This window comes from Myotis lucifugus, unplaced genomic scaffold, assembly GCF_000147115.1.
Source record: "Myotis lucifugus unplaced genomic scaffold, Myoluc2.0 scaffold_423, whole genome shotgun sequence".
Lineage (NCBI taxonomy): Eukaryota > Metazoa > Chordata > Mammalia > Chiroptera > Vespertilionidae > Myotis > Myotis lucifugus.
In genome coordinates this window covers 591,026-606,788 of record NW_005871471.1, presented here as the reverse complement: position 1 = coordinate 606,788, position 15,763 = coordinate 591,026, and the positions used below count along the sequence as shown (strand labels likewise).

The 15,763-nt window shown below is 43.3% G+C and overlaps 1 protein-coding gene and 2 pseudogenes across 3 annotated transcripts in view; 1 reads left to right on the top strand and 2 right to left on the bottom strand.

Annotated features, from left to right (window-relative positions):
• Nucleotides 1–449: 449 nt before the first annotated feature.
• LOC102443251 lies at nucleotides 450–1,055 on the top strand (annotated as a pseudogene).
• Nucleotides 1,052–3,900, bottom strand: LOC102442925 (annotated as a pseudogene).
• Nucleotides 3,901–14,841: 10,941 nt separating this feature from the next.
• KPNA4 (karyopherin subunit alpha 4) overlaps nucleotides 14,842–15,763 on the bottom strand; it is a 49,856-nt gene continuing 48,934 nt past the window's right edge. For all 3 annotated transcript variants that reach the window (XM_023744003.1, XM_023744002.1, XM_006102672.3), the window contains one exon: nucleotides 14,842–15,071. In XM_023744003.1, coding sequence (XP_023599771.1) covers nucleotides 15,067–15,071 — 5 coding nt within the window. In that variant the 3' untranslated portion in view covers nucleotides 14,842–15,066. The remainder of the gene's footprint in view (nucleotides 15,072–15,763) is intronic.

Here is a 15,763-nt window from a genome sequence, read left to right as displayed (position 1 = left end):
TTTCCTGTGTATATTTTTCCAAAAAATATTTTAAGCATATTCAAGCAAATATGTATATATTAACACAAATAGAATACTATATGTAATTATATATTTTGATTTTTCAGTCTTTTACTATTTTAGAAATTTTTCTATATCAATACACAAAGATTCTTCCTCATTAATAAGTGTAAAATATTTCATCATATGAATGTCGATTGATTTAACCAGTCCCTTATTGATAGTTAATTCAGCCTTTTGATTTCTCAAATGATGCTGCAATTAATAAATGTGTATGTATGCCATTTCTCACATTTTGGGTAGGGTACCTGTATTTATAATTTTGAGAGATTTTATCGAATTCCTCTTCACTGAGTTTATATTCCAAACAGCAAGACATGAGTGTACTGTTTTCCTACACCAATGACAAGTTAAAGACTCTTCTGATCTTTAACAATCTGGCTGGAACCATGGAGGGTGCAAAAGAAAAAAAGAAGGTTCCTACTGTGCCAAAAACCCTTAAGAAAAAGTGAAGGAATGTCTCAGAGCTGAAGATCAAGTGCCTGAGAAGTTTGACCAAAAGATACTTTGAAAGATAAGGAGGAAACTTATCTATGAAAAAGCTAAGCACAATCACATGGAATACAGGCAGATGTACAGAACTGAGATCAAATGGCTAGGATGGCAAGAAAAGCTGGCGACTTCTATGTGCCTGTGAAGCCCAAATTGGCATTTGTCATCAGGGTTAGAGGTATCAATGCTTTGAGCCCAAAGGTCCGAAAGGTACTGCAGCTTCTTCCGCTTTGCTTCAACGGTACCTTTGTAAGGCTTAGCAAGGCTCCCATTAACATGCTGAGGATTGTGGAACTCTATGTTGCATGGGGGTACCTAAACCGGAAGTCAGTAAATGAATTAACCTACAAGTGCAGTTTTGGCAAAATCAAAAGAAATGAATTGCCCCAACAGATAACACATTGATTGCTTGATCTCTTGGTAAACATGGCATCATCTGCATGGAGAATCTGATTCGTATATTTGCAGCCCAGATGGTTCTAAATTGTATATTTGTGGTTTAAACAGCATCATTAAAATACTGAGGACAGATGCATCCACAGATTTTGCTTACTTGGTTCTTTGCCCATTCTTCTCATTCTTTACTTTCCTGAATATGGTTCAGGTACAATTTATTCACCTCCTCCTATTTTGTCCACAGCTTTTTTTTTTTTAAATTCTCACCCGAGGATATTTTTCCATTGATTTTTAGGGAAAGTGGAAAAGAGAGGGAAAGACAGAGAGAAACATCAATGTGAGAGAAACACATCTACTGGTTGCCTCCTGCAGTAGCCCTGACCAGGGCCATGGCCAGGGAGGAGCCTGCAACCAAGATATGTGCCCTTGACTGGAATTGAACCCGGGACCTTTGGTCTGCAGGCTGATGCTCTATCCACTGAGCCAAACTGGCTAGGGCTTGTCCCCTGCCCTTTAGGCAAGATCTGCTGTCTAATGAACAGGTCTGGTGCTCTCTTAATAGGAAACATCATCGTTGTACAAATTCTCAGGAAGCCTTCTTATGGCTGCTTTCACATCGTCATCCGTACGTATTGTATCATCTTGCACGAACCTGTTGATTGAACCCCACAGCACTATAATACCATTTCCAATACACTCTAGCACTGGTCTGATGCTGCAATGGCAGGCCTGCCCGCTCTTTGACTTGAGACGCTATGGTTTTGTCTATTCCAGATTGTCATATAATAGGAATCAGATGGTATAAGCATTTATTTGATTCTAGCTTTCACCAGGCATAGTGTATTTGAAGTTCATTCATGTTGTCATGTGTATTAGTTTCTTCTTATTTATCACTAAAACCATTTGTTGAAAGATATACCTGTTTACTCCATTCACCAGTTGAAAGAACTTTGGGCCAGAAAATAGGTCATGGCCATAATGATTTTGGCTTAAATCAAGGACATCTGAACATAAACTAGATACTTGCTATTAAAGAATTGTCAGTTTTTTAAAGAGGTGGTAATAGAACTGTGGTTATGCTAAAAAAAAAAGTCAATTAAAAAAATATATTTCTTTATTGATTTCAGAGAGGGAGAGGGAGAAACATCAATGATGAGAGAGAATCATTGATTGGCTGCCTCCTGCACGCCCCCTATTGGGGATTGAGCTTACAACCTGGGCATGTGCCCTTGGCTGGAATTGAACCTGGGACTCTTCAGTCTGCAGGCCGATGCTCTATCCACTGAGCCAAACCGGTTAGGGCATCAATTTTTAAGAGCTACATAATATCTAGGATTTACTTCTAAATATCCCAAAGAAGTAGGAAAGGTGGGTGGGTCAGAGATAAAACAAGATTGACCATATGTTGATGATGGTTGAAAATGGTGAGTAGTATATGAGAATTCATTATTTTATTATAGTTTTGCACATGCTTAAAATTTCCAATAACTTGAATAAAAAGGATGTTGGTTTTGCCCAGTTGGAGTGGCTCTGTTGGTTTGGCATCATCCCATGCATCAAAAGGTTGCCAGTTCAATTCCTGATCAAGACACATACCTGGCTGTGGGTTCGATCCCCAGTAGGGGCATGTACAGAAGGCAAAATGATGTTTTTCTCTCTCCCTCCCACTCTATAAGAATGTCCTTGGGTGAGGATAAAAAAAAAAGTTGGTTTTTATTCTAAGAGCAGTGAGGAGATATGAAGTGTCCAAGTTAACACTCAGATTTGATTTTTAGATACCTTATTCTGTTTTCAATGCAGAGATCAGATTGGAAGGGGGGCAGAGTGGCTGAGGGAGACCATTTTCACACTTTTGTAATGGTTCAAGAAAAGAGATGATGGTTTGACTAAAAAATAAAAATGGAAAAAAGTGAAAGGATGCAAGAACCACTTTGAAGAACTTTAGAGTGAGGGGAGTGGACATTCACAGAGATAGGGAACAAAGCAGCAGCTGTCAAATCAACTTTATAAACAGCAGAGCTTGAAATGGACATCCGACCCAAATGTGTCACCTAAAGTACGCAAATTTAAAAGCATATTAAAAATTCATGGAACTACTAGGGGAAAATATTTCATCTACCCTCCCTGTACATTATTGACATGCTAGCTGGCAATACAGTCCCCAGTTGCTCTGATCACACTGGAATGGCTATCTTCCTTTAACTTAGGGATTTAGATTACAATATCAATATGCACCTTGATTTGATTTAAAGACATCTATGTGTAACTTTTATTATTTTTATTGTACCCTTTAAAAGCATATATTTTGTTAATGTGCTTAACAAAAAAAATATTTTATCTCTAAATGTTCAAAATATTAAGTTGTTAGGCATGGATCTGCTAGTAGCGTTTTAAAATATAGGAACAAATGTCTGGGCAAAATTTCCCCTCCTGGTCATATTAAATTATTGGCTTGTATTTAATGAATTTTGCCAGTGAGTAAAATAATCAAGAAGACAGTAAAGCCCTGGCCGGTGTTGTTCAGTGGTTGGAGTGTGAAGGTCAGCCTATGTACCAGAGGGTCTCAGGTTCAATTCCAGGCACATACCATAGGGGCGTGTTTGGGAGGCAACCAATCGATGTCTGTCTCTCTCCCTTTCCCCCTCCCTAAATATCAGTGGAAAAAATATCCTCACTCCTTGGGTGATGAGGGGGGGGAAAAAAAGAGTACAAAAACACATCAGATACATTGACCTAAATAATTGACAATGGATTCTAATTGAATTTTTATACTCATGAAGTAAATAATCTACCAAATCTCAGAAATTAACAATGGTAATTGCTTTTGATTCAAGCTAAGTTGGCCTGTTTATTGTTCACCTTCTTACTATCTATGATGGAAGATTCGATTTTGAAAACTCAAAAATAAATACAGGCATACCTCGTTTTATTGTGCTTGGTTTTATTGCACATGTTGCTGTTTTTACAAATTGAAGGTAAGACCCTCCACCAGCAAAAAGATTATGTCTTACTGCAGGCTCAGAGGATGGTTAGCATTTCCTAGCAATAAAATGTTTTGAAGTTAAAACATGTACATTGTTTTTCTAGGCAGTGCTATTGTACACTTAATAGACTATAGTATAGTGTAAAACATAACTTTTATATGCACTGGGAAACAAAAAAAAAATTACTCGCTTTATTGTGGTGGTCTGAAGTCAAACCCTGAAATATCTGTGAGGTATGCCTGTAATATCAAAACTCTGACATGTTTCTATAATTAGCCATTCCTCAAAATATAGAAAAAGCTGTGTAAACATTGTTTGCATTGGTTCACAAATTTAAGTGAATTTTAGACCATAATTGGAAGCACAGCTTCCAATGGTATGGAACTCGAGATCTGCGTCTTATCTGACCCTTAGTAATTAATTACCTCTCATCTGAAGGGGAGGTTAGTACAGATCATTCATTCATGCTCTGAAATTCATGGACCCCAACAAATCCTCTAGATTGAACTATATATATATATACTAGTAGCCTGGTGCACGAAATTCGTGCACTGGGGTAGGGTGGGGGGAAAGGGGCCCCTCAGTCTGGCCTTCACCCTCTCCAATCTGAGACCCCTCAGGGAATGTCCAACTACCTGTTTGTGCCCACACTTTCAACAGATAACAGCTCCATTGTTGTTTCTTTCTTATGCTTAAAACCATTGGAATTAGTAGGTATTCAAAGTGTGTATACATTTTGGGGGGACACCCTGTATATCTCTAGTCAGCGGTGAAAGAAACCAACAGCAGATTTGGAACCCCCAGACAGGGAACCTTGCTCACTCCCCACATGTCTCCCCACTTCACTTTCCACCTTCGTGGGCAGCAGGAGAATCAACGTTTTCTCTCATTAATTCGGAAAAGCACGTCCTGTCACCTGCTGCCCAGCAGGAGTGCGCTAGGCCCCAAGCAAGCAAGGCTCAGTCAGGGCAGCCTTCACTCATGGGTGCTGGCACCCAAAGTGCACATTCCTCCTCTACAGTTGCCCCGACTATCCCACTGTTTCACTGAGAGGACGGAATTCCTCTCTGCCTCTGGGCTCTTGATCTTGAACGCTGACCGAAGGCACCTCAGAGAGGGCCGCCCGTGCCCACCAGGTGTGTCTGTCTGCACCTGCTCCTGCCTCAGCACCTGCATTAACTCCCCAGAGGTGATCTCGTAGCTGCACTGGCCTCCATGGGAACAGGGCATCACCACTCCGCCCTCTCACTGTCATCTCACAGGTGCCCACCCTCAGCACCCAGAACACCCAGACACTCTCCAAAGGACGTGAGCACATCAGAGGGGATGTGTGCACATCCTCTGGGGGTGTTAGGCATGCCGGGTTAATGGAAGTGCGGTGGAGAGGCGGGGGGAACTTGTGCACGCCTTGGTTTGCAACTGTTGCAGGCGTGGGAGGGTGACAGTGTGCTGGGGGATGTTCGCACGCCAGGGGGGATGTGCACACCAGAGGCCTCTGGCTTTGCAGATCTGCAAACCCCTGTGGTGCAGCCAGGAGGACGTCAGTCTGGCCCACCACGGTGGCTGTCCCTGCGATCCTGCACCTTCTGGGCCAGGAGGCGGATCTTGCGCAGCCACTCCTGGGCGCTGATGGCCTGCAGGCTCTACTTCAGCTCAGCCTGCAGTCTCCGCTTGGCTCGCTCACAGCTGTCACCACCGCCATGTGGGAGTACAGGCCGCCCTCCACCGGCCTGCCTCCCCTGTCCAGAGGCTCTCTGCGCTGCTCACCTGCACAGAGTGACTGGGGCTGAGCAGAAGCCAGGCGTCCTGCCCTGCCCAACCCCGGCCGATCCGCCCTTGTGCGAGCTGCCTCCCCGCCCGGCAGGGTCACAGATCCGGGTCCCAGGACAGCGGACAGCCTCAAGCGCTGCCCCCCGCCCAGCAGGGTCACAGATCTGGCTCCTGGACTGCAGACAGCCTCCCGCAGTGCCCCCCGCCCGCCAGGTCATGGATCCGGGTCCCAGACTGCAGACAGCCTCAAGCACTGATCCCTGCCAGGCAGGGTCATGGATCCGGGTCCCAGACCGCAGACAGCCTTGCCTGCTGCCACCCGCCCGGCAGGTCACGGATCCGGGTCCCAGACCGCGGACAGCCTCCCGCAGTGCCCCCTGCCCGCCAGGTCACGGATCCGGGTCCCAGACCGTGGACAGCCTCAAGCACTGCCCCCCGCCCAGCAGGGTCACAGATCTGGGTCCCGGGACAGTGGACAGCCTTAATTGCTGCCCCCCGCCCAGCAGGGTCACAGATCCGGGTCCGGACCGCGGACAGCCTTGCCTGCTGCCGCCCGCCTTCAGTATGCAAATTAGCCGCCATCTTGTTGCTTCAGGGTGGGGGTCCCCACTGGGGTTCCTGGCCAGCCTGGATGAGGGGATGATGGCTGTTTGCAGCTGGTCACACCCCCTTCAGGGTGGGGGTCCCCACTGGGGTGCCTCGCCAGTCTGGGTGAGGGGCTGAGGGCCGTTTTCAGGCTGGCGGGCGACTGAAGCTCCCAACCTCTCCTTTTTTTCTTTCTTTTTTTTTTTTATTCTGGGATTTATTTACCTTCTATGGCTGTCACTGGAGCTGAGAGCCGGCTTTAGCTCTGAGGCTCAGCTCCAGCTTGAGGCCTAGGCTGCTGAAAGCAGGAATCTAGGGTTTGTTTGGGTTCTATAATTGCAACATTGTTTCGGTCCTGCTTGCTCCAGCTCTGAAGGCTGAGTGCAGATTTCTGGGTTTTGTTTAGCTTCTATAATTGCAACATTGTTTCTTAGAGTGCAGCTCAGAGGCCGCAGCGGCAGGCGGGGAACCTTGGCTTCCTCCGTCACTGGAGCAAGCAAGCCTCCTGTTCGCTTCAGCTGTCTGGCTGCCGGCCGCCATCTTGGTTGGCAGTTAATTTGCATATCCTGCTGATTAGCCAATGGGAAGCGTTCGGGGGTATGGTCAATTTGCATGTTTCTCTTTTATTAGATAGGACTAGAGGCCTGGTGCACAAAAATTTGTGCACTCGGGGGGGGGGTCCCTCAGCCCAGCCTACGCCCATTCACAGTCCAGGACCCCTTGGGGGATGTTCACCTGTCGACTTTGGCCCACTCCCTAGGTAATCAGGCCTAAGCTTGCAGTCAGACATCCTTCTAGCAGCCAGGGAGCCCTTGGGGATGTCCGACTAAAGGCTTAGGCCCCCAAGGGATCGGGTCTAAACCATTAGTTGGACATTCTTAGTGCTGCCATGGAGGTGGGAGAGGCTCCTGGCACCACCACTGCGCTGTCCAGCCATGAGCCAGCTTCTGGCTGAGTGGTACTCCCCATATGGAAGTGCACTAACCACCAGGGGGCAGCTCCTGCATTGAGCGTCTGCCCCCTGGTGGCCAGTGCACATCATAGCAACCAGTCATTCTGCCATTCAGTCAATGTGCATATTAGCCTTTTATTATTATTATATAGGATGTCCCTATTTCCCCCCTTTTGCCCCCTCTACCCAGCTCTTGCCCCCCACTTCTCTCTGGCCATCACCATACTGTTGTCTGTGTCCATGGGTTGTGCATATATTTTCTTTGGCTAATCCCTTCTTTAAATTCACTTCTTTAAATTTGTATTTTCAGATAAGTGCTTATAACTGCACTATTATATATTTTCTAATATATCATTTAGAATTAAGATATTTTTTAATTGAACCCTTGTAAATTTTAGCGCAATTTAATAAATTATGCTAGAAGCAATTAGGAGATTTTTCATGTAATGCAGATACATTTCAATATTTTATTAATTTTTAAATTTTTTAATATTTTAATTTGAAATATCACACATCTAAAAAAAACTATAAAATACTACAGCATATTATATGTACCCTTCACCCAATTTCTTAGGTGTTAATAATTTAAACATAATCATTATACAACTAACAGAATTTAGAATATATTTTTCTTATAATCTCTTTAATGTTACTTAATCCATTTACTTTGTTTTTGTTAATCTTCACCCAAGGATATTTTTCCATTGAATTTTAGAGAGAGTGAAAGGAAAGGGAGAGACACATTGATTGGTTGCCTCCTGCACATGCTTTGATAGGGACTGGGGATCAAGCCAGCAACTGAGGTACATGCCCTTGACTGGAATCGAACCTGGGACCCTTCAGTCCACGGGCTAATGCTGTATCCACTGAGCAAAACAGGCTGCAGCTTAATTCATTTACTTTTAATCTATATGTGTCTTTATATTTAAAGTGGGTTTTGTTTTTGATTCACCCTCATAATCTGTCCTTTAATTGGTGCATTTATGCCACTGACTTTCAGAGTGCTTACTGATAGAGTTACTACCATATCAGGCAGCTTCTGGGTCTTCTGGGTCCCGCCCTGCCTTGCCTTTTTTTCTTCTTTTTTTCTAAGACATTTCAATTTATTTAAAAGAAGCCAATATACAGGATATAAAGGGTATGATATTTACAACAGTACAGTAAATAGGTTGGTTTCCCGGTAGGATCAGTAGTCTTTCAGTGAGTATTAACCCCCTTTCCCCTTGATGCTCGACCCAGCTGGCAGACAAACAGCAACAGTGGGGTGGGATGGGACTGCAGGATAGAAAGTCTCCCTGAAGGGATTAAAAATCACGTAGATGCTAAAATGTCCACGAAGGGGTCTTGGGGGTGAGGGGTGCCTCTGCCTCATTCCTTTGAGGGCTTGGCAGCAGGAATGCTGAGGGATTTGCCCCAAACTAACACACGGCCCACCCTGAGCCTGTAAATCTTTCACCCATGTAATATTCCCTTCCCGAAAGAATCAGCCCTAATCCCTCAGCCAGGGCCTGGAGGAGCAGCCCAGGCCATGGGCACAGCCAGGACTGTGGACATTTCATGGCATTTCCACTCCCACTCCAGCTGCCTAACAACTCTGCACTGCTCCCCTCGCCCACCTCCCCCGTCACTCCATCAGGACACCATGCACAGGAGGGTACACTGGTTTTCCCATGCACATTGGGAACTGGCTGTTTCTGTTTTCTGGAGTAAAAAGGTTCCTGTGGGTCGGGTAAGGTCTCTGCTTGGCAAGAAGTTCTAACAGAGCCACTGACCACACCCACCTCCTCTGGGCATGGAGCAGCTCCGGCCCTCAGAGCTCATCTCTCCAGCAGAACTGAAGGGAAGACTGTGTGTACCCTTCTGTCCCTCACCCTTCACATGCCCAGAACCATCAGTGTCACACTTCCTAATTCCTATCACTGTATTTCATTAGTTCCATACTGTTTTACTAATCATGAATCTAAACAGATTGGTTCAAAAGGAGATCCTTCTATTTTTAAAGTAGCTGGGGCTTCTGGGGGCGGGCCTTGCCTTGCGGCCCAGACCCACTGATGGGCAGTTCCCGGGACCCAAGGCAAGACCTGCTGCTGGGGGCGGGCCTTGCCTTGCAGCCTGGACCCGCTGATGGGCGGTTCCCGGGCCTCAAGGCAAGAATGGCTGCTGAGGCTTCTGGGGGCGGTCCCCACTGGGGTGCCTGGCCAGTCTGGGTGAGGGGCTGAGGGCTGTTTTTAGGCTGCCCGCACCCCTTTAGGGTGAGGGTCCCCACTGGGGTGCCTGGCCAGTCTGGGTGAGGGGCTGAGGGCTGTTTTTAGGCTGCCCGCACCCCCTTTAGGGTGGGGGTCCCCACTGGGGTGCCTGGCCAGTCTGGATGAGGGGCTGAGGGCCGTTTTCAGGCTGGCAGGTGACTGAAGCTCCCAACCTCTCCTTTTTTTATTCTGGGATTTATTTACCTTCTATGGCTGTCACTGGAGCTGAGAGCCAGCTTTAGCTCTGAGGCCGGCTCCAGCTTGAGGCCTCGGCTGCTGAAAGCAGGTTATCTGGGCTTTGTTTAGCTTCTATAATTGAAACTCTGTTGCCATCACTGGCGCTCTAAGCTCTGAGCCCGCTGACGGCTGAAAGCAGCCTATCTGGGCTTTGTTTAGCTTCTATAATTGCAACATTGTTGCATCCAGAGCTCAGAGCTTGGCTGCCGCAGGCCGGGAACGTTGGCTTTCTCCGTCACTGGAGCAAGCAAGCCTCCTGTTTGCTTCAGCTGCCTGGCTGCCGGCTGCCATCTTGGTTGGCAGTTAATTTGCATATCCTGCTGATTAGCCAATGGGAAACGTTCGGGGGTATGGTCAATTTGCATCTTTCTTTTATTAGTGTAGATATGCATGGTGGGGGGGGGGAGAGGAGGAGCTGGTCCAATTTTCTTAAGATTCTCATAGGTGACCTTGATCTAAAGATAAACGTATAATTAGCTGATCACCTTCTAAATTGCTCCAGATCTAAATACTGTTATTACCTTGTGGTAGGCGGAACTCTTAAGATGACTCCCAAGATTTCCTGATGTACATATCTTTTTAATCCCCTTCCCTTAAGTGTGGGCAGGATCTGTGAATGTAATGGATATTACCCTGTGATAGGGCTACAACACAGGCAAAGGGGAAGGGATTTTGCAGGTGTAATCAAGGCACTAATCAGTTCGATTTCGAGTTAATCAAAAGGGAGTTCACCTCTGGTGGGCCTGACTTAATCAAGTGAATCCTTTAAAAGCAGGCTTAGGACTTTCTCCAAAATCAGAAATTTCTCCTGCAGGCCTTGAAACAAGCAGCCATCAGTTCTACAGCTGAAAGGAAATGGACTCTGCAACAGAAGTATGGAAGAGGCTCTAACAGTGGATAGAGCGTCGTCCTGCGGACTGAGGGGTTCCAGGTTCAATTCCGGTCAAGGGCATGTACCTTGGTTGCCGGCACATCCCCAGTAGGAGATGTGTAGGAGGCAGCTGATTGATGTTTCTCTCTCACCGATGTTTCTAGCTCTCTATCCCTCTCCCTTCCTCTCTGTAAAAAAATCAATAAAAACATATATAAAAAAAGAAGTATGAAAGAGGACCAGCTTCAGATGAAACCTTGACTGTAGCCTGTGAGAGCCTGAGCTAAGCTGTACCTGGACTCTTGACCCACAGAAACTGTGAAATAATATGTTGTCTTAAACTCTAAGTTCGTGGTAATTTGTTATACAGCAACAGAAAATATATAATTTCTTAAAGCCAAAGCTTAGCTTAATTTCTCTCTTCTTGAAGAAACTGAGGTCATGGAGAACCCAAACAGGGCATTCTAGAAATTATATTAATCTCTACTAATAAAAGTGTAATATGCTAACTAGATTAGATAGACCAGACATCTTCCGGACGTCCTTCCGATGTCCTCTGGGACAAAAGCAGTGGTGGCTGCAAGGACCGAGAAGGGGTGGCAGCAGCAGCAGTGTGAGGGCCAAGGAGGGCTGGCAGCTGCGGCAGCTGGCAGTGGCAGCAGCAGAGGGGTGATGGGGGTGGCACCTTTCCCTGATCGACCCGGTCGCCTCCTGCAGAGGGAGGCCAGACTAGGGCTTAGGGGAGCGGGCCTAAGTTGTCAGCAGGACATCCCATGAGGGCTCCCGGACTGTGAGAGGGGGCAGGCCGGGCTGAGGGACCCCTCCCAGTGCACGAATTTTCATGCACCGGGCCTCTAGTATTACAATAAACCCAGTCACTTTACAAAGAAAAAATAAACCTATAAACTTCAGTCACTAAGGTAAGCTGAAACTAAATACTAAAAAATCATCCAGTTGTATTTTTAATAGTCAAGAGCTTCAATTATAGGAATACTCTGGGTTTGGTTCAGAGTAATGTGGAAAGTACTAAATCCATGACACACAATAGAAAGAAAAAAAAAACTTTAAAAAATATATTTAGACCACAGCTACTCTCATACTGACATTCATATTTTTATAGCACTTGAAAGAGCTCAATACTCCAAAAAGGCAGTTTAAACACGAGAAGCCAAGAACAATTAGCTTACTAAAGGCTTATTTCATTTTCCCCCTCATCACAAATAATGTTCTATGTTGAAAATGAGTGTTTCCTAGATCACTGGCTGTGATGAACTGTTAACTGTGCTTAAACAAATTTCAGACATGGCAAAGTTCTTCCTAGAATTCCATTAGAACAGGGGTGGGGTACGACCAGCCCGAGGGCCATATAAGGAAGGCCCTTGAAATTATTTGGTCTGGCCCTACCAAGGCATTAGGGGTGAGTTAATTGAAAGTTTGACCAAATATAGCAAGCTGATTTTTAAGTTGATAGCTTTGTATGGCCCCCAAATGATGTTATAAATATCCCAATGGTTCCCCACCCCTGTATTAGAATATCTAGGTCCCATATGAGACCATGGACCATGGGTAGAAAGGAAATATTTAGACCATCAGGTAGCCCTTGTACTCAGATGTTAATACCACCTACAATTAGTAGCTATAATAAAAGCATAATATGCTAATTAGACCAGACTTCCTTCCAGATGAAGCCAGGGCTGTGAGGGAAACCTGGGTCCCGGGTGCCTGCCGGTGGCCGGAGGGAGGGAAGCCTGGGTCCTGGGTGCCAGAGGGAAGCTGGTGCCAGCAGCTGGGGGAAAGTAGGTCTACTCTTGCACAAATTTCGTGCATTGGGCCTCTAGTGTATATATAAAGGATAACTATTCTATAAAATCATTTGGCCTACTATAACCTCCTCAGCTTACTTTGAACCAAATTTTTTATTGCTAAGAAACATAAATCATGTATTGTTATGTCCACCTTGTGGTAACTTAAGCCTTCTATAAAAACCACGCCTTGTATGCAATCTATCATTAAGAACTGTATGTTGAAGCTATAGTAATACTTAAAATATAGCTCAAGTCTCTCAGTCCATTTTGCTGGAAGAATGAAGAAAGGTCAAAACTTTGATCTGAATAGGGAGAAAGCAGAAGTACAGATGGTGTCATCTGAACAAATTCAGTGGATTAAAATATTAATGTTTATACTGAAATTACAGAACTGAAGAAATATGTCTGTTATGTTGCTTCTAGGTCAAAAGCTTATTTAGAAAGACAAACTAATACAATACATTGAGTTATACTCTAACTTTACATTAATATGTATAATAAATCCACACAGCAAACACACACACCCCATGTAAAACATTGCTTAAGTTTAATGTTTATTTCCCCAACACAGCCTAGCCTGCACTCTACTTGGATAAATTTTACAAGCTAGTTTTCTGCTGCTTCTAGTTTTAAACTTTATCCATGTTTCTGATGACAAGGAATGCTGCAAAAATACTCTAGTTCAACAAAGAGTTATGATCACAAAATAATTTTTATCCATTCTACAGTGTTTCAGATTTACCAGTTGATTCTTAAACACAAAGTAGATATAGATGCTAATGGTGGCTAATCTGGTATGTTTCTTATAGCAAACTGTTGTTCATGCAACACTTGTGCTCAAAGGGGAAGGCACAGGATTTCCTACAATGAGCCACCTTATAAAGAGTTCTTTTTGTACAAATTAATTTATGTCACATTTAATTTAGTGTGCATAACCTCAAAACTGAGGTATTATTCCAATTTATAAAAACCACTTGCATAACTCTTATGCAAGTTTTAAAAATACAAAGTTTTCTCCCTAAAGTGGCTCAAAATAGATTGTTCATGGCTGCCTACATCTAAGATAAAAAGATTCTAAAACAATTGAACAGATTAGGCATATTATTAAAGGTGTTCAAACCATTACTTGATTTGTACATCTATTCAAATCTCTTCATCAGTCTTTATTCAGCAGTACATATGCACCAAATTCGATTTTAGAAGTTTCCATATCATTTTCATAGAAAACAAAGTTTGAAAACAAATAACATTTAAACACAGCACGGTATTCTACTACAACTGAAACTTTTTTCTTCTTCTTTACAGGACTTAACAAAATCTAAAAATAAACTATGTTGTAGATTTACCTCATGCAAAGATCTTTATGTTATCTCTGAAAATGAAAAGGATGTATTTTTAAAGCACATTTTACTGTTTTATACTATTATGGCAACATGTGTACTGCTGCAACACAGTCTATTTTGAGGGAAATTTGATTTTTTTTTTCCATGCAAAAATCTACACAAATTAGTTCTGATGATATGGAAAGCTTTTCATAGCATCAAACATTCATCTGGTGCAAATGCACAGGGAAACCTTCCTGAAAAGTTTTCTGACTTGAGAAGCAACTAAAAAGCCATACTAGGTAGAGTAAATAAAAACTAAAAAAAAAAAAAAAAAAAAAAAAAACCAACAAAAAAAAAAAACCTAAAAAAAAAGAGACAAAAACAAACAAAAAAACCCCCCCTCAAAACAAAACAAAAATCCCCCAAAACAAAAAACAAAACTAAAAAAGAAAAAAAAGAAAAAAACCTAAAAAGAAAAAAGAAAAAAAAGGGAGGGGGTGGGGAGGAAAGGGGAAATAGAAAACACAGGCTGCAGAGTAAACCAATGTCTGCTGCTAAACGGGTCTTTGTTTTCATGTCCAGTGTACATTAACACTTATGATCTCATTTTGATGATTTACTAGGTTTGTTATCAGCCCCCTGAAGGCGAATCAAGCTTGCATGCGTTCACATACAGCACCACAACCACACTCTCATACACAGTCACTCCAGGACTAGGAGTCTGCTTCATGAGTGAAGAGCCCTAGATTTGAAAGATGAACCTGGCTCTCTATCATTGAGCCAGACATTCACTCAACACTGTCCATTCACACACTGCTTCATAGCAAGGCCTGGGCTCATTTTCCTTTGACTTATATGGGCATCCTATTCTCTTTTATGCTTACAAGGCTTGAAGATGACAGTACTGCACTCTCCCTCAATTGATGTAGAGTAAGTCAACGTTGAATGTTTCTTCTCAGGCACTGAAGAACTGTGACCTGTAGCCCTTTTTACTTTGATCAACCTAAATAAGCATTCATGTAAAGTTTTCATTACACTTTGCCACTCATTCTCACTCGCACCCACTCGCCATCTTGACCTCATTTGGGCATTTTCTGTGATTCCAAATGAAATCTTCACATTTTCTTTCCCGATTTAATGCAGCAGTAGATCCCATGAGCCAAGCTTGATGGATCAAACCTTTTTATATATATGTATATATATATATATATCTCAGTGCTGCATTGTACCTAACTTCCACAGCATCTTTCTAAAACTGGAACCCTTCTGTTGGTACATTGGCAGATGAATTGAAACCAAATGTTCCACCTTGTATTGCCTCTGGAACAAGGCTAGCATCTTCATCAATCTACGGAAAAATGAAAAAAAAAAAAAAAAAAAAGATGATTAGTTTAAAAGTATATATAAATAGCATTATAGTAACATTCCCATTTCCCTTTAAAAAGTATGAGAGAGATAATGTGTCAGCATTATCCTACCATCCCTTTTAAGAAAGCTGAAACATTTTGTAAACACTTTTTCTTAAGGATGCCAAAATGAGAAGAAACTTGAGAATATGCAAGATGGATATCTTCTAAAAGAATAAAATATCAGTAATAAATTAGAGATGGTCATACATTTTAAACTGAGAGGATACTCACTATAATTTCCCTTGTACCTGAGCAAATAGATAAAAGATGACATTAAAAAATTAATGCCACCACTTTTAAAGTAAGTATAATCTCTGGTTAATTTTTGTTTCTTTAGTTTTTAATCATCTGAGGACATGCTTAGAGAGAGGAAGGGAGAGGGAATGAGGGAGAGGAGAAAAGAAGGAGAGGGAGAGGTGAGAGGGAAACATTGATCAGTTGCTTTCTGTATGCATTCTGACTGCATACGGGGATCAAACCCGTAACCCAGCTGTGTGCCCTGACCAGGAATCAAACCATCGACCTTTTGGTGCATGGGATAAAGCTCCAACCAACTGAGCCACTCCAGGGAGACAAATGACATTTGGGCTTAAAATAGTAAAATAATAGCTAATAACTGATAAATAATATT